The sequence below is a fragment of the Eurytemora carolleeae genome, unplaced genomic scaffold (genome assembly GCF_000591075.1).
Source record: "Eurytemora carolleeae unplaced genomic scaffold, Eaff_2.0 scaffold456, whole genome shotgun sequence".
Taxonomy (NCBI): domain Eukaryota; kingdom Metazoa; phylum Arthropoda; class Copepoda; order Calanoida; family Temoridae; genus Eurytemora; species Eurytemora carolleeae.
The window spans coordinates 33,412-52,020 of record NW_019402108.1 but is presented as its reverse complement, the minus strand read 5'-3'; the positions used below and the strand labels follow the sequence as shown (position 1 = coordinate 52,020).

Below are 18,609 nucleotides of genomic sequence, written 5' to 3'. Positions count from 1 at the left end.
ATTTACTAAGGGTGGGTAAACGGCGGGAGTAACTATGAAAAACCTGGGCAGCGCTGGGTTATTAAGCTAGTATTTATATATATTCATACGTAGTTTTTAGGATAATTCTTTCGCCCAGAATATTGAATTCTCTTGATTATAATTCCAGACCTAAAACGAGTTAACTAAAAAAAATTGAAACTAAAAAATATTTTTTTCTAAAACATTTTTATTAGAGTGAGAAAAACGAGCAAAAATATTGATGAATTTTTTTCTCAAATTGATTTAAAGAAAAAGATAAAGAAGTTTTTGATGAATAATTTTTTTTTAAAGTTTCTAACTCTTTCAATGCCCTTGAATATGTGCGTTGACGTCAAAGGAGAATGCAAAGATGAACTTTCTTCCCCCCCCCCTCTTCTCAACACCTACCCCCCTTCTTGTTTGATGTATAATTTGCATATAATGAGAAAATGCTCGTTTACAGCCCAGATTTTTTCCTTTTTGGCTGACAAATAAAACCTAATGGTCCAAAAAAAGGTTTACATTCCCACCTAATGAAGGGGATTGATGAAAGAGGCAATTAAGGTTAAAGAAAGGAATGTACATTAATCCTAATGGATGACTGTGTAATGATAAGGATTGGGTTCAAATATAAAGCGCGGGCCAAATAATGGATTATTGGACTTTGCGGACATCCTGAGAGAGTTTCAATATAATTGCTAAACTTAATCTATGTTTTAAGGGACTGCTCCCTAAATTGAATGGCTTGACCCATTACTTTTACGATTGCCAATATGAATGTCCCTTCATAACTGTCACAAGAATTATGTCAGCTTGATGATTATGTCCTATTTCTGACCCGACAAATGTTTGACTGATAATGCAAGAAATGCGCAAGACACTTTTCGGAAAAAAACCACAAATGAAAATAAACAAAAATCGAAGATAATGATACTTGATCAACCCAAGCTTTTAAGGGCACCATTGCAAATCCATCTTTGAATGGAACTACTTGATATCACTGTTACACAGGATCAATGTATTAATGTTTACATTAATTTGTTTGCATCAATTTTTAAGTTTTCATTTTGAAACATACATTGTTTTCAGAGGATTCGGTTTTGTCACATTTGCAACATGTGAAGGGGTGGATAGAATACTTGCACATGGTACACATACTCTGGATGGAAAGAAGGTAGGTCGTCTTTGCTAAAATATTCTGAATTTGTGAATTTTTTCTTTTTTGATTTAAAGTGAGTTCCGGCTCAATAAAAAAATTTGGGTATGCAGGCTCAGATAACAAGATCATTTGGAATTCTTTGTTTGTGATATATCCTGACTTTTATAGTAAATAGTGAAAATATTAATAAGTCTAAGTTCAAAAATTGACAAATTCAACTATTTCAATGTGAAATATTTACAAAAACACGTCATTCACAAGACTGACGTTTTTTTCTTTGTCAAAACACTGTCAAAAATCTTTCTTCTCTGCAGAGGGATAACATATTAAAATAAGCATCCGACTGAAAATAAAATGCTTTCGTAAATCTTCATAAAGGAATTGAGTCTTTGCCACAAACTCTTTCCAACCTCATGGTATGATGGTATAAACATTATATATTTTAAACTTATATTATTTGATTCAACAGAATTTATAATTTAAAATATCTAAGGTACACGACATTGTGTTCTGAAGATATTTGGATTAGAAAATCAGAGTTTGTGACTTAATTCCTTTAAAAAATTGAAATTATAAAATAATTATTTCTTCCAGATTGATCCAAAAGTAGCATTTCCTAGAAGAGCCAATCCTAAGGTAAAGATCGTTGTTGTTGTTATTGTTGTCGTGTTGTTGTTGTAGTTGTTGTTCTTTTTGTTGCTGTTGCTGTTGTTGTTGTTGTTGTTGTTGTTGTTGTTGTTGTTGTTGTTGTTTTTGTTGTTGTTGTTATTGTTGTTGCCATCCTTGTTGTTATTGTTGTTGTTGTTTAAATGTTTAAATTTAAAGCTAATAATTAAAAAATTTAATTGCTAACACGGAAAAATTAAATAGATACGTAATATTAGTTCGAAGAAAAAATAATTGTAGTGGATGGAATTCTGAGAGTGTGTAAATCTTCTGCTAGAGACCAGCTAGAGAAAATAAAAGGGGAGAAATTGGAAAAATCAAACTGATAGATAAAGGATTGATAGATAGATAGATAGATAGATAGAAGAATAGCTAGATAGATTGATAGATAGATAGATAGATAGACATGTAGATAGATATGTAGATAGATAGATAGTTATTGAGAAGTTAGAAGGATTGATACATATAATTAAAACTTGAAAGATAGAAGTTTGTTAAATAAATAGAATACCCTAAAGTGATAACCAGAAAACTGTGGAAAGTAAAAGTCGTCTTTTTATTCCTGAGTATTCTTGTTCTCTCTGTTTGATATAATCAATATATAATAATTAAAATAAGTGTACCTCTTCATCTCTAATAATAATAATAATAATCATAATATTATTCATAATTGATAATTTGAAATGATGGTAAATGACAAAAAATGTTTAGATATATGTTTGTTCAGATGGTAATATATTTGTTTGTTCAGATGGTAATATATTTGTTTGTTCAGATGGTGACCAAAACAAAAAAAATATTTGTTGGTGGTCTCTCAGCCACATCAACTGTAGAAGACGTTAAAGGATACTTTGAACAGTTTGGGAAGGTGAATATTTCGTTTTATACAATTTTTTTTCAATTTTTGAAAAATATAATTTGCTTTTTTTGTATCGATTACTATTTTTATCCTAAAATCAGATCCTAGGTATTTTCCCAAGGGTGACTTTCAGATTGACAAGTTCGACCAAGTGGCAACTTTTCAAAAAATGCTATTTTCCAAGCAGTAACTTCTCAAAGGTTAGGTTAGGTCTTCTAAGGGGCCACAGGCTCCAATAGGGACCGAACGCTGCGGCTAGAACATGCTAAGGTGAAGAGCACTGTGGGAAGTTGGGAAGTTGCCACTTGGGAAAAATACCCTTGGGAAGGTGTCGCTGGGTTAAATGCTTTTGTGAAAGTACCTAAAATCTTAAATCCGTATCTCTCTATCTACACCTTAAACTCTTGATTATAATTAACAGAGATAAAGCAAAAGTGTAAAACCACTTTAATCTTCCTAGAAGGGGATGGTTCATTTGATGTACTGTCCCTTTTTTGTCATGTGTAATGTACAACTTGTTTTGGTTGCCTAAAACTCGGTCCGGCACTTCAATTATCTTAATTAAGCCAGTTCTTTTAACTGCAATTTCTTTCCTTATTTGTGTGAATAGGTTTTGAATGATGTTTAGGGAAAAAAACACACTATTATATTCAAAATAATAGAAAAGTAAAAAGGGGGCAATGTAACGATGATCATTAATATAGATAGATAAATAGATAGATAGATATAAATATAAATATAGATAAATAGATAGATAGATAGAAATATAAATATAGATAGATAAATAGATAGATAGATATAAATATAAATATAGATAAATAGATAGGTGCTCAAGTATTTGCCATATTTTAAAACAAGGGGAACAAGTCCATCCATCTCACAAAAGAAAAAGAGAAGTCTGATTAATTTTACAAGAGAAAGAGGGTTTGTGTATTTACCAAAGGAAAGGAGGTCCTGTGATTTTGCAAAGGTAAATGGGCCATTTTTTATCGATTTTTTGGGGAATAAATATTTCAAACTTAGACCAAATTCATGGTTAGGAATATCTAATGTTTACAACATTGAGTTGCATAGATATAAGGATTAAAAAATCAGAATTTGTGGCAAAAACTCAGTTCCTTTTAATATTGTAAGAACTTTGCCTAAATATTTCTAAAATGGAACTTTTTATGAAAGTCTAATTCTACCTTGTACATGTACAGTGTACATAGTGTCTTGATGTGTAAACATTGGCAAATTGAAAATAAACAATTTTTTATCACTTCAATCGCAATAATTAAAAAATAACAATATATTTTGATATAGGAAATGATTTTTTCATTGTTGCTAGAATACCATGAAATTACTACTAATACTACTACTACTACTACTACTACTACTTCTAATAATAATAATAATAGTAAACAAAGTAACTATGGTTAATAGTAAGCTACGACTCCTATTAAGAATAGTAATAATTAAGTAATGAAGTGGCAACAAATTATTTTCCCCCTAGATTGAAGATGTGCTCCTGATGTTTGATAAACAGACCAATCGTCACCGGGGGTTCGGGTTCGTCATTTACGAGAACGAGGACGTCGTTGACAAGGTCTGCGAGATCCACTTCCACGAGATAAACAATAAGATGGTAAGTCATCTTTTATCAATATAATATATTTATAATTTATATAATTTATATTTATATTATATTTATAAATAAATATATAGTTTGCTTGTCTGTCTATTTGTCCGTTTGTTTCCAATATAAACGTTAAAACGGCTAAACTAATCTGGCGCAACTTTTGTGTGAGACGTTTTTGGATGCTCAAAATTGTGTCCAAATTTTTTTTTAGTTTTTTTAGTTTTGAAAATACGCAAAAAAATTATTAAATCCGCAAACTTTTTTTTGTTATATTGTAGAAAGAGAAGATTCTGGCAGATAAAGCCCTACAACTAAGTTGAAATAGTTCGCCCTAAAAGCCTTGTTGTTATAAATAAGTTATAATATGTTTTGTTCGTAATATCGAAATATGTAAAGCATGGCAAACATTTTGTTAAACACAAAGAGAATAGAGTATATATTAGAGGGGAATTTACTAGAAAAAAGTGTAAAACGGCCATTTTGTTGTACTGTTTCCATACTGCAGGTGTACTTCACATATTTATGCTATATAACCTTTTGGGCCCTGGAACATCATTTTATAGAAAATCTAAAATTAATATTAAAAGAAAACCAAATTATGAAAAAGGCTGGTTTCATGATTGACCAATGATCATTTCACATAGACTCTATGCCTTTTACTTTACAAACGATGATTTTTCGTTATAACTACAAATAAAATGATGTTTTTTATTCACCTAATTCATTTTATAAAGTTTATTTAACAGCTTTAAAAATTCCAAATTGAAATGGATAGTTTAGGGCACATACTGTATTAATGTACTCTACTGCATATAATTTGTGAACATTTACATGATGTGTATACTTTAAACTCTCTATCAGGCTGAAAGGGACTGAACAAATTCATACCGAGGGATTCTATTCTCTTTGGTTAAAATTTTGAACAGGATATTAAAGATTACATACACATTTTTTGTATTTTTGATTAGTTAAGTTAAATACTTCTTTAATCCTTTTGTATTCTAGTTCTACTGTATGCTGGTGGTTATAATTGCAAATGTATTCAAATATACACAAACTATAAGCTGTGGGTTAAACACAGACATGAGATAACACCAAAACATGTATAATATTCAAACATCAAAATGGCTGAACCGATCGAGCCCAAATTTTTGTGGGATCTCACGTGACCCCATGGAAGGTTAATAACAAGTCGAAGACACGTTTTGACAGAAAAAATGTTGATAATGTTTTTTGAAAATGCCTCAATTTTTAACAGAAAATCTGAGAAAATTTGTTAACGATTTTAAAGTTTAAATCTAAAAGTATTAAAATTGAAAAGATAAATGAACACAAATTCAGAAGAAATAAATAGCAAAAAGTTAAAAAAAATAATAAATAGCTACATATTTGAAATGAACCAAAAATACTGAATGCAAATATAAATTAGTAATTTAGAAACATGTTTGATCTTCAAGATATATTAATACAACTCAAAAAAAAACCAGAGTGAAAAAAGAAAGAAAAATATTAAGAAAGATTTCTAGAAAAGTTTGAAGCAATATGAAAATATATTGGAAGTATTTGAGAAGAGCTTAGAAAAGATTTGGAACAAACTTTGCCAAATTCTAATTGGCAAAAATGCATTTCTTTACCTTTCCTTTCCCTTTATTTTGATTCAAATAAATAAAATAATTTGACTTTTATTCTCAGCCAAACACTTTTAAGAATATTTAAATTATAAATTATTTGATTTACATGCCAAGCATTCATTTTTGGAATTAATCAACTTTACTTCAGCGATCTTATTTTCTTTAAATTATGTTGACAGTCCCTTTAAATGTGTGGTGTTTCTATATTTGTCATGCGGTTGCTTTCTCTTCAGTAATCTTCAAACTTGGAGGAAATTTCAAACAGTTGTTGGGATTAAGAGATGCACCGTAATTCCGGGGTTCACTTTCGGAAATAATCCGGATTTTTTGGTTATTTCCCTGAAGGAATAGGTTCTGGAATTCTGGAAGTTCAGACCGTTTCTGGAACAAATATCTCATGTGAACCTGAGATTATCCGGAATTTTGTTTAACATTTCGGCAGTCGGAATTTGTTCAGTATCCATTCTGTAATCTGGAAAATTTCCGGTTTCCATTTAATCTAAAATTAACCCGGAATTCCAGTTGACGGACATTTTTTCCAGATCATTACATTTCCAAAATGGAATTTTCCCGGAATTTAATTGCAACCCTAGTTGGGATGTTTATTTATTCAAATTTTCAGATCAAGCCAACTTAGGAATACCATTTGAAGAGAACTGTATACTTAGAAAACTTTGTGAAAGCTCTGTATTTCTAAGAGGCGAACCAATTTACAATTTGAATTGATTTTAAAACCAATTGCAAAAATGACTGTAGAATATTAAACATAATTTTTTTAATGGTGGATTATAAATTTTAGTAGAAGTGGATGGTTCATTTTGTGTACTATCATATGTGCGTACAGTATACAGCTTCCTCTACTTAAATATTGGACTATGTACTTAAAATAAACTCAGTGTGCAGTGGGTCGGTATAACCATTCTGACGCTTATGAGATACAAAAAATCAACAAACAGACAGAAAAATTAAACATACATTTAAATCTCTAAGCTCTAAAGGAAAATTTGATCTCCAGAGAACCTTTTTATTCTAGGTTGAATGTAAGAAAGCTCAGCCTAAAGAAGTAATGCTACCAGCCAACCTAGCCAAGGGTCGAACTGCTGCCCGGGGTCTTGGTGAGTTACTCATGGTTTCCCCAGGGTCTGGTGTACTGCAAACCCTTAGATATTCCCCTTACAGTGTACCTTCTACTAACACTGCAATGGTGGCCATGTCGCAGCCACAGCTGACTTTTTCAAACCCAAGCCCAGCGCCTCTGGTGTCACTTTCAGGAACTAACGGTTCCCTTCACAATTTGTCTCAATTGCAACTCTTTGGCTTGGAAAATCCCCATGCACAGATCAGTCTGAATCAGCTGTTGGCTGGTCAGCTGAATCTAGGTTGTAAAACCGGTTCTTTCTCCTTCCCTAGCCACGCCCAGCTGAGCCAGCTTCAAGCCGGTCCAACCGGTTTGGGTCAGTTTCAGCCAGGACTTGGATACAATGTATCCGACCTGCTTAACATCCAGGGACTTCAAGGTTTACAAGGACTACAAGGATACCAGGTCCCTGTAGGACTCTAAAAGGAGACTACAAGGACAGCAGGACCCTGTAAGACTCAAAAAAAAACCTTTTTTATGTGAATTTTATCTGGACAAGGGTTATCTTCCAAAACATTACCATCTTTGCTCATGCTCATGATAAACTTATTTTGGTGGATTACACCCTCCAGGCAAACTCACAAAAATCCAGAACTGATCTTAAACCCCAAAGAATTGGTCCTTCGAATAATTGGCTCAGCTTTGGAACTAATTGGAGTTGTAAATATCCCAAAACCCAGGTTTTCAATAAACAAAGTTCTATGTAACTATATTTATCTATATCCAACTGATCCCATCGATTTTTGTGCTGTGACCCGGCCACTAGACTATGCAGAATCTTATACCCTTGTAAACTAACAAAGAGAATATTAAATACAGTTTGAAGTTTTACATACGCTCACAAACTTGATCAAATATTAATTTCGGAACAAACTATTAGTATCTACACAATGAGGAAATCGTTCAGTGCAAAGTTTTAACATTGCGATGGCGGATGTATCTTTAATTAAAAGGACTTAAGCGTAATTTCAAGTGACCCTAGGCTTATAGGCAAAGATGACAATGCCCGATTTACAACAGTACCCTTGAACTTTAATCTGATACAAATTTTGGAAGAACTGACTTGATCAGACAAAGCTTTCAAAACCACTGATTGAGGGTCATTTGAAATTAGGTTTACAGGTCTTTAAAACAATATAAATGCGTCTGACTCCAACTCCACAAGCATTGTGGTTGTCTCCCGTCGCTCTATCATTACATTGCCAATATTAGCAATAAATCCAACGGAACTATTTTCTTCAAATACAAATTTTAAACTGAATTAGTATTCTCTTTTGATATGAACATTTTTCTTCCCTTGTTGTGCGATATTATTGAACCCAAGTATATAACATTAATTCCTGTATTTATTAAGAATTTGACAACAAAAGTATGTCTTTATAATGTTGTTTTTACCGATCCTGTAATTTATTGTTACGAGAAGACAAACCAGCAAAAATGTTTATCTAGAAATTTAGTTTAGAACTTCATCGTAGACCAAAGATGTGTTTTAATTTAAACTAGGGCAAATTTGCCCTAAAAAGCTTTCAAGCATTTATTCCAAGAAAAAAATAGCCTTTTTTCAAATAGTAGACAAATTAGAATATATTACTAGAAACATATCACTAGAATCCTCCAAATTTATCTAGTCTTATACAATTGGAACCTGGAAGCTAAACAGCAGTGCAAACATTTTGCATATCAGTTTTTTAGCTTCATCTCCATCCAAATGTTAGAAAAAATGTCGACTCAACTTAATGTTAGTTTTTTGAATGTACGCCAACGATGTTTAGAAAAATAAGTAATTGTAAAGGAACTGACCAATTGCCTCAAACTCATTTTTTCTTGTTGTCATATCTTTGTAACCTGGTATATTTCATTCTGTGAATTCAGTCACTGAGCAAAAAATTGAAATATCTAAGATTGGAAAGGTAGAGTTGTCAGTAATGAGAGTTTAAGACAATTATTCACTTTCTTTTTGAACTAAGCATCAGGCCAATGTTAAAGATGTTGCTTGTTCAAATATTGTTTAAAATGTATTTCCATGAATCCCTCTCTTCTATGCATCTAGCAATAAGTATCTGATATATGTTAACTTGTATGTTTAAAAAGAATGAGAAAATGTGTTGTTAAAGTAATATAATTCCCATCCCTATCTCATCTTGCCAAAAAAGCATTTTCTGGAACCGGAAAGACAGTTTAGACGCATTCTCTAGTGTAAACCTAGTATTAGTAACTACCTGGGCCGACTGAAAATAAAATTTTGTTGCCGGAAGAAAAAATTCAAAATTGGCAAATTTTATAAATTTTATAAATTGGCAATTTTCTCCCTGGTTTCACCGGAAATCACTTATATTCGAATTTATCAGAATTTTCTCTTCAGTCGGCACAGATTTCCGTCAAGTGCCCAACATGTACGAAGCAATAAGTATTAGTTCTAGACATTTATAGAAGACAATTTCTAGTAATATTTAGACTTTTTTACCAAAGTTTTTTACGAACTATATTTTTTACCCATTTTTCCAGAACATTGTAAAACCTAGCAATTATTCAAATTTAGATATTTTTAGTTGTGTCCTTTCCGAGCAAACCAAAAGACTTCAGAAAACGAATTTAAAGAATTTAACTTGTGGCATTAAAGACCCTTTTTTTTGAAAATTTTGCCATGAAACCAAAATTTACAAAAGTCCATAATCCGTGTGATTATTATATTTAATTCGTATTATTAAATAATTATTTATGATTATTATTCATTATTTTCAATGAATATGTCAAAATTGTACCAAACTTGTAAAATATATTTAATGTACCGCAGATTTTAGTTAGTTTAGTTAGATAGATAGATTAACAAATAATATGAGAGACTTTTGAAGTATTTTTACCCCACACCCATGTTGTTCTAAATATCCTTTAAACTAACAAATTAATAATCTTTGAAAAGTTCTGCCATGTATGGATAATTTTTTCAATTTTTAATTTTACATTTTTGTCATTTCTAAAAAAATTGGCTTATACACCGTCTTACACTTCTTCACCTTGTTTATCTTTACAAAATGTTTCTAAATTCTTTTTGGCATTTTCTAAAATTCAATCAATTTGTGGAAAATAGAATTTGTTATGAAATACATCCAATCCGATCCATTTTCTTTCTTTCTTTCTTTTTACACACAAAAAGGAGAATTATCAAGTACAATAATAAAAAAGGAGATTTCAATGCGATATTAAAGAGCCTGTTTACGTAATTTTACGTAACTCGCAATTCACAACGGTACCCTAGAAACCTCTGATAGTTTTGTTTTTCTGTCGGAAAAAGTTTATAATTTTCAAAATTTCTTGATCTTAATTGTATTTTAAAAAAATGTGCAATTATAGATGAATCAAGGTTTCAAGGGTACCATTGTATGGTTAATTTAAATTATATGTCGCCAATTTTGTTTTTGAAATTTTCCTTTTTTCTTGATTTTGAAAGTTTTAGATCCCTATGTAGCTAAAAACAGCAATGTACAGTTTAGTTCTGTACATAAACTTTTAGTAGATTTGCTGTACAGTGTACTGTACATCTCTCGGAATCTAGCAGGTACATAGCATGAAACTTAAGAGAGTGTCGTTGAACGAAACCTCCAAGTTTCCTTTTCGAGGTGTATACATTTGCGTAGATTTTAATTTAAGAAATTAGAAAACAAAAGAGAATGTGAAGAAACTAGATAAAATAATATTTCTTAACAAATATATTGATATCTACAAAATTGCCTGACCCCATTCATGAAACCGGGTTTCCAATACTGGGTTTCATTATGATACTCCGTCTTAAGTTTCGAGCTTTTAGGTCACACATTTCTAAAGATTTAGAACATTTAAAATTGTCAACTAGGACTCTGCACGATCTGTCATTACAATCGGATTTGACAAATATTGGTTATTAAGGAAAAATATTCTTGATGTGCTCCTGCTCCAATGCACGGAAAATGTCTGCTTATTGTGGCGGAAGAAGTTAGAACGTTGTTTGTGAGCTGGTCAGCTGATAAAATCTGAGAAAATTGCTGTAAAGACGACATTTCCCGTACATTGTAGTGGAGCCAGAGTAGCTAACCTTGGATTTAACTGTACAGGTCTGTGTATGAGCAAGCTATCACTCACAGTGATACAATGGTTGCAAGCTTTTACACAAAAACTGATGAGAATATTGCGACACTTTAAAGTCGACCAAATCTTGAAAACTATTGCAAATTTTCAAGATAGCAGTCTGGATATTGTGCACTCAGATAGCTAGATAGATAGACTGATAGATAGAAAGAAAGAGAGTCATTTAGATTAGAATAATTACAGCATTTCTTAACCCTCTCCAGATTGGACTATTTTTTTTTTTTTTTTGGGGGGGGGCTTTTTCACTCCCTTTCCCTCATTATTTTGTCCCAAAAGTTGATATAGGAGAGTGGGATGCATGTGGTCAACTTGATTTCAAAAATTTAGATAGCAAACTTGAATAGTTAGGTGCTGGGTAGGTTTAAAAGGGACATCGGAAAAATGCTAAAAATGTAATCTTTATTTTTCAAGGGCTTTTCAAACATCTAAATTTTAGATCTATAGCTCAACTTTTCAACACACTGCCCTGTCGTAAACGTTTGGATATTAGAGTTATCAATATTCATAATTTTATTAAATTAACTCCAGGGCCCGCGAATATTCAGTTGAGCATGCATTGGTATATTCAACTTAAAAAATTGAGTTTTTGACAGAAGCTTGAATTTTCTAATCTCTATACCTTAGCAACCTCATGGTGTACACCTTTGACATTCAATGGTTAAACTATTGGATCTGAAACATTAAAAATTAAAAATATCAAAGGTCTAACAAATTGGTTTAAAAAGATACAGGGATTAGAAAATTTAGGTTTGTGGCAAAAAGTCAGATTATTTAGACTGAAAATCTGTCAAGTAATAAAAAAGTAATTGGCTATGTTTCAAATTGTTTTATGAAATATCGACCGGGGGGGTTTACAGTTCAAAATTCTGCCTTATGCATTACAAAATATTCATCTTGGTTTATAGCATCCCATTGTTCTTCAGCTTGCCCTTCAAATTCTTAAAACTATTAATGAACTTTGATTTAGCGTTCAGTTAGAGCGAATGATAGTTAGAACCCTAAACAGAATGTGGGGGGGGGGCGTTCGACGCCCCCTCCCATTTTTTTGTCCTAGCACTCTCATTTTTGACACTATCACCGTGAATATTTTTTATAAATGCATAGGGTAGGGTACATGGCGGTAAAACGTCCGATCTGTGTAAAGAAAAAATCTCAAATAGCCCGTCACTTTTTTGTGTCTGAAAATACAGGTCTAAATATTATATTTTTGAAAAGCCCCTGAAAAATTTTTGTTTGATAATTTCGTATGTTTTATTTATTTTTGTTCAACCCTCCCTAGCACCCAAACTATTAAAATTATCGGCCTAATTTTTTTTCAATGACCTGGTCTTGAAAAATTAGGCTATGAACATGTATTTCAACTCTATACGCTATTCTCTACGGTTTTTTTTTGCGAGGGGAAGCGTGGATCGTCCCCCCTTAACACCAAAACTATTAAAATTATCGGTCTAATTTTTTTCAATGAGCTGGCCTTGAAAAATTAGGTTATGAACAAGCATTTCAACCCTATACATTTTCTCTAAGGCCTTTTTTCTTAGGGGGAATCGTGGGACGCCCCCCCCCCCCCCCCCCGGCTATACATAGATTCAGATTCCCAAGCCTTTATAGGGTTAATACGCTATAGTTTATATAAGTTAGTTAATTTAGAAATAGAAATTCAGAACGCTCCTTGATTGACACTTTTTCTACGATAAACTTTTTTGTATTATTATTGCAGTTATTCTTTTTAATAACAAATATTAAAAGAAATAATATAGAGAAAACATTTTGAACTGCACTTTTCATGAGGCAAAAATAAATATACATATATTATGCTGTAATCTCTGTTTTTTCTCCGAACATAAATCAGGAAACCCCGGACCGATTTGCCTCAAATTTTAATTGGGTAACTTGGGAGAGCCACGGAAATGTTCTCATCCCGGATTTGGGATTCTAAATTGAGTAAGTTGACTTGTATAGCGAGTATTTAGTTTCCCTGTAAATATGCAGATAAAACGGCGGGATTAACTATGATTCAATATAAGACTCAACTCTGACGACAACTTGTGTCACGTGATTTACAACTGCAAGATCTTAGACTCAAATTAGGAGTTAGTCCCAATGAAATAAAACCAACCTTGATTGGTTTCAGTGGAGAATATGGCTCCATTCTTGTTCTTATAAAAACCCGGAATGCGCCAGTTCCTTCCATGAAAATCCGCAAAATAGAAAATTAAACAAGTTTTTTGAACTCAACTCTGTGGAAAATAAGATTCAGCTTGAATCCGAAAGCTCAAGCCCGTAAATAAGGTCCAACTACAGCTTAGACCTTAGTCGTATTTTCTTAAATTTTTTAAATCGCCGTCTCTGGGTATAGCGCCGGGTTCCCGAGCAAGTAATTATATACAAGGTGATAAAATTAAGCCAAATCGATTCAGCTGTAATTATTTAATGATAGAAATTAAAGAAATACGAACGGTGTGTAACTCGTAAAGGTCAAATTACTGGTAAAGGTGACAGGTCAAATTATATACATAAACTTTCCTATTTTTTTAGGAATAAAGGAATTTTAATTAGGGTAGAATTTTTTTTTAAACGCAGAGAAAATCGCACCAGCCAAATAAAATAAAATAGTTTTTCATCAAAAATTTCAAAAGCGCTCTCTATATGATCTTCGTGATAAAAATTTGTCGTTCTTCTTTTCTTTTTCTAAAACGTGAAATCTGATTTACAGGATTACGGTTGAGTACCTTCATAAAAAAACCTAACTACGCCCCTGGTTATATTATAAAGCTATATAAATTGTAATATCTGTTTGTTTGTTTGTGTGGATGTCCGATCATAAATAAGGAACACATTGATCGATTTGCATCAAATTTGTATTGGGGAACTCGAGAGGCCCATGGGAATGTTCTAAGCATAGTTTTAATCATAATTAACGACCAAGAACGGGTAAACGGCAAGGCAAGATAAACTATGGGTACCCTGGGTCGCCGAAGTACATTTGAATTTCCAAGCCGGGTCAACCTTTCCGGTTCCAGTTTGTACTTTACCTGGCTCTATGGACAGGACTAGCAGGTGCATCAAGGTTGACGTGGTCAGACTTTATGCTTTATATAGGATGAATTTACTTTTACTAAAGGGGCACAGGTGCGTGGGGCAATGCTGGGTTCTCTAGCTAGTGTAAAACGAGTTTCCAGTCTTCTTCTCTTGTCTCTTATATATCCTGGAAACAGATTAGGTTTAAATAATCTATGAGGATTTAGAAAACTCGCAAGATTAAGTCAGATACTATATAATCATATATAATCCAGCAAGATTGATTATTGAACTAGAAATAATTCTTCATTTTACAATTCTCCGTTGCAGATCCAACAAATATCAATTCAAAATCAAGGTTTTTTTCTGAAAGGAGAAAATTCGTTGAAAAAATGTAAGAATTGAAAATTAATTGTGATCCTCTACGCGCAAAGATGGCAATGTCTGATTTACAACGGTACCCTTTAAAGGTTTGTCTAATCAAGTATGAATTAGATATCAATGTTTTCAATTTCGAAAACTGATTAATTTAAATAAATTTCTTTCGCTGGAAAACATATTGGAATTATCAGAAAAAAAAACAGTTTTTAACAATATATTATAATACAGGGTGTCCCACGAAACATGACAGTTTTAAATGTCTTCTTACATATAATGTTTTGGATAGTGAATACATCCTGTAATTTATTTAGCAAAAATTAGCTCTTGCTTAAATAATATTTTACTTTGATGACTGCCATACGATATTTTTTTTATTCTTTTGGTTTCAAACCACTGCACTGTAGTTAATTATGGAAGAAGACATTTAAAACTATTCACCAACTGTCACGTTTCGTGGGAGACCCTGTATGTTACACATGATATTGATCAGATTAAAGTTTCAAAGGTACTGTTGTGAATCGGCCATCACCATGTTTGCATGAAGAGTTAATTAAAATTACGTTTACAGTCCATTTAATTGGATCCAAAGTAGAATAATTATGATTGAATAGGATTCAGATTCTGGTTCAATCTCAAAACTGCAGAAAATTTTATCATATTTTGCAGATTTTATGCAACCTACTTTGCTGCAAATCCCTGTCCAGTTCAAATTTAGCGTACTAGAAGTTTTTTCAAAGTGCATTTTACCATTTCGCTGTCTTTACGTACAGATGCGTGGAAGAAAGTCCGGTATTTCAAATGAACCAGAGTTTTGAGTCAGGTTTTGATTTTTTTTCAGGCTTTCCTTTCGCCGTTACATTTCCCCCCTTTCCTGGTGGAGGGAGGGGCTTCCCAGGGTTTCTTTCTACATATCATACAGGTATTATTATCATTATTATTATTTTTTTTAGATTTTAAGAATACGCTTAATTACTGCTTTAACATATTATTCTAATTCTACAGTTTTTCTGTTTTTTACTGTACACAATGTACACAATTTTAATTTAATTCTTTTTGTCATAATATTTCTCTAGTTTCTTTTTATTTCCTGCTTTTGTTGCCTGTCCCTTTGGGCAAATATTTATTTTATGTTAAATTGTTTATGAAAAAAAACGTTTCTTCAAAAAGAATTTGTTTTTCAATTTTCTTGAATATTATCTAAACTAACAGTACAGTACTGTAAATTATTAATGTTCAACAGAACAGTATTGTAAAGTGTCCATGTATATAAGAATGATACTTTACAATGTTTTTGTATAACGGAACAGTACTGTACAGTGTTTCTGTACAACAGAACAGTACTGTACAGTGTTCCAGTAAAACAGAACAGTACTGCACAGTGTTCCAGTACACCAGAACAGTACTGTGCAGTGTTTCTGTACATCAAAACAGTACTGAACAATGTTTCTGTACAACGGAACAGTACTGTTCAGTGTTCTTGTACAACAGAAAAGTGCTGTAAAGTGTTTCTGTACAACAGAAGAGTAGTGTACAGTGTTCCAGTACATCAGAACAGTACTGTGCAGTTTTCCGGTACAACATCAAAGTAATAGAGTGTTCCTGCACAACAGAACATTACAGTACAGTGTTCGTGTACATCAGAACAGTACTGTACAGTGTTCCAGTACAACATAACAGTACAGTACAGTGTTCCTGTACAACAGAACAGTACAGTACAATGTTCCAGTACAATAAAAAAGTACAGTACAGTGTTCCTGTACAACAGAACAGTACTGTAGAGTGTTCCTGTACAACAGAACAGTACTGTACATTTATTTATATACAACAGTACAGTACTTCACAGTGTCCATGTACAGACCAACAGCACAGTCAGTTTTCATGTACAAACCAACGGTAGTGTACAGTTTTCATGTACAAACCAACATTACTGTACAGTTTTATGTACAAACCAACAGTACTCTACAGTTTTCATGTGCACCAGAAAATACTGTACAGTGTTCATGTACAAACCAACAGTACTGTATGGTTTTCATGTACAAACCAACAGTACTGTACAGTTTTTATGTATAAACCAACAGTACTGTACAGTTTTCATTTAGGCAGTTCGTCTAAACATACTGCGCTCAACTGCTATACCGGCTCAAACCAATCGGAAGAATCACAGGTAGACCTATCTTATGAGATGGAAACTATTGAATAAAGAGATTAATTTAAATCAATTCCAATAAGTTACCATCATCTTTACTTATCTCTGATCAGTAAATCGGTTCATCTTATCTCAACTAATTTAGATTTATAAGTTTTGGTCTTATATGACGCCTTGATGGTATGTCTGGAGATATGGGTACGCCATTTTCAAGATCATAAAGCTCTGTCTAAAATGTTAATTGGACTATGTAGAGTGCTAATTTAAGTCAAAAAGTCGTGTTACTATTCCGGAGTTGAGATTTTTCAACTTTTTCATTATTTTTTTAACATCTTTTTTGTGTTCAAAATTATCGACCTTGCAAATGTTTTAGATAATCTCCAGAGGAGTAGCTACAAATACCCCTGCAATTGTCGCACAGGAATATAAATAATATCATTTTTATCATTTTTTAACACTCAAAAATTAAAGTCTTACAGGGAGGCGCATCCCATTGAACGTGACATTTTATATGCTTGAAAGCGTTTTAGGAAAAAATGTTCACAAAAAATTTCAAGAATTTCTCACAAGGAACACGTTTTTTCATTGCATAGGTTTCAAAGATTAGTTAAATCTTTAGGTCGACATTTAAAGCGTAATTTCAATGCAAAATGGCAATGCCCGATTCACAACGGTACCCTTAACAGCTTTGTTTTATCAATTTCATCCATGTTCATAATTCTAAATACTGATAATTTTCAATCGTGGTTTCTATACAAAAGTGACTTGCGCAATTTTAGTGCAGAAAAGAATTATAGGAAATATCGGAATTAAACGCTTATAGAAATGGGAAAAACGACGATTTCATCCATTTTATTGATCAGATAAATGTTTCAATGGTATCGTTGTGAATCGGGAATTGTCATGAATGGTAACTTGAAATTGCGCTTACCATCCCTTTAAGAAGGTATACGTAACGGCATAGTTATATAGATTGTCAAAGATTAAATACGGCCATTTGGTCGTATCCGTCAAATTCATGTCGGTGTTAGGTCCTATTCCAAAGTCATTTTCCCATGAAGGACTTCCCAAGTGACAATTTCCCAAGTGGCAACTTCCCAAATGTGCAATTTCCCTAGCAGCAACTTCCCAAAGGTTATGTTCGGACCTCTGAGGCGCCGCAGGTTGCAATGGAGGCCGAGCGCTGCGGCTAGAGCAGACTCAATCTATACCCACAAAAAATGAGACTTCAGAGACGATTGTACAAAAGTGGTACTGTGTATTTCGAAACCTTTGGGATTCTATGCAACTGCAGTTTCTTTTGTTACCACGTCAAGAAATATGCTGTTGAAAGACAATATACAAGAATAGAGAATAGAATATATATGGGGGCCAAGCACTGCGGCTAGGCACAGACTTGGGAAGTTGCCGCTTGGAAAACTGCACAGTTGGGAAGTTGCCACTAGGGAAAAATTCTTTGGGAAAGAACCTAACAAAACCATGTATGCCCCCTCATCCCCCCTAAAAAAATGCCTAATTATAAATATTGAATCAGGCCCTATCTGCACTATCATTAAAGGACTCCTGCACTCTATATCCTCTTCATAGCAATTTTGTACACAGTAATCATTTTGAAAGGTAGGCCACAATTTTTCTTTTCACGTTAAACTTTAGTAAATTTTACGTAAGATTAAAATCTGATAGGTTGTTAAGCATATCTCCTCTTTTTAAAGAGCTATTGAGAAAGCAAGAATGTTTTGAATTTTAAATAAGATAAATGAATTAAGTCTTTGCCACAAACTCAAATTTAATAATCTCTATATCTTTGCAATTTGATGGTGTTAACCTTTGCTATGTTAAACATAGATTGTTTTATCAAACAGAGTTCA

At 32.7% G+C, this 18,609-nt stretch overlaps 1 protein-coding gene across 4 annotated transcripts; it reads left to right on the top strand.

Moving 5' to 3' along the window:
• Positions 1-1,009: 1,009 nt before the first annotated feature.
• On the top strand, positions 1,010-18,377 carry LOC111717859 (RNA-binding protein Musashi homolog Rbp6). Of its 4 annotated transcripts, none has more exons than XM_023493317.1 (10): positions 1,010-1,174; positions 1,754-1,795; positions 2,601-2,693; positions 4,180-4,311; positions 6,970-7,051; positions 10,589-10,630; positions 15,434-15,514; positions 16,695-16,759; positions 17,115-17,162; positions 18,276-18,377. In XM_023493317.1, the coding sequence occupies exons 1-10, from the start codon at positions 1,025-1,027 to the stop codon at positions 18,360-18,362; spliced, it is 822 nt and encodes a 273-aa protein (XP_023349085.1). In that variant the 5' UTR covers positions 1,010-1,024; the 3' UTR covers positions 18,363-18,377. The 4 variants fall into 4 exon arrangements, with proteins under 4 accessions (XP_023349085.1, XP_023349084.1, XP_023349087.1 ...); XM_023493316.1 differs by having other exon boundaries at positions 10,586-10,630; XM_023493319.1 differs by lacking the exon at positions 10,589-10,630.
• The last annotated feature ends 232 nt before the right edge of the window (positions 18,378-18,609 follow it).

What these genes read in the sequence shown, in the direction of transcription:
- LOC111717859 (XM_023493315.1), top strand. Translation starts at nt 1,025, where the DNA reads ATGTTTACATTAATTTGTTTGCATCAATTTTTAAGTTTTCATTTTGAA. An exon ending in CTAGAAGAGCCAATCCTAAG is followed by an intron (nt 1,796 to 2,600) that starts GTAAAGATCGTT and finishes TTGTTTGTTCAG; the next exon opens with ATGGTGACCAAAACAAAAAA. An exon ending in ACTTTGAACAGTTTGGGAAG is followed by an intron (nt 2,694 to 4,179) that starts GTGAATATTTCG and finishes TTTTCCCCCTAG; the next exon opens with ATTGAAGATGTGCTCCTGAT.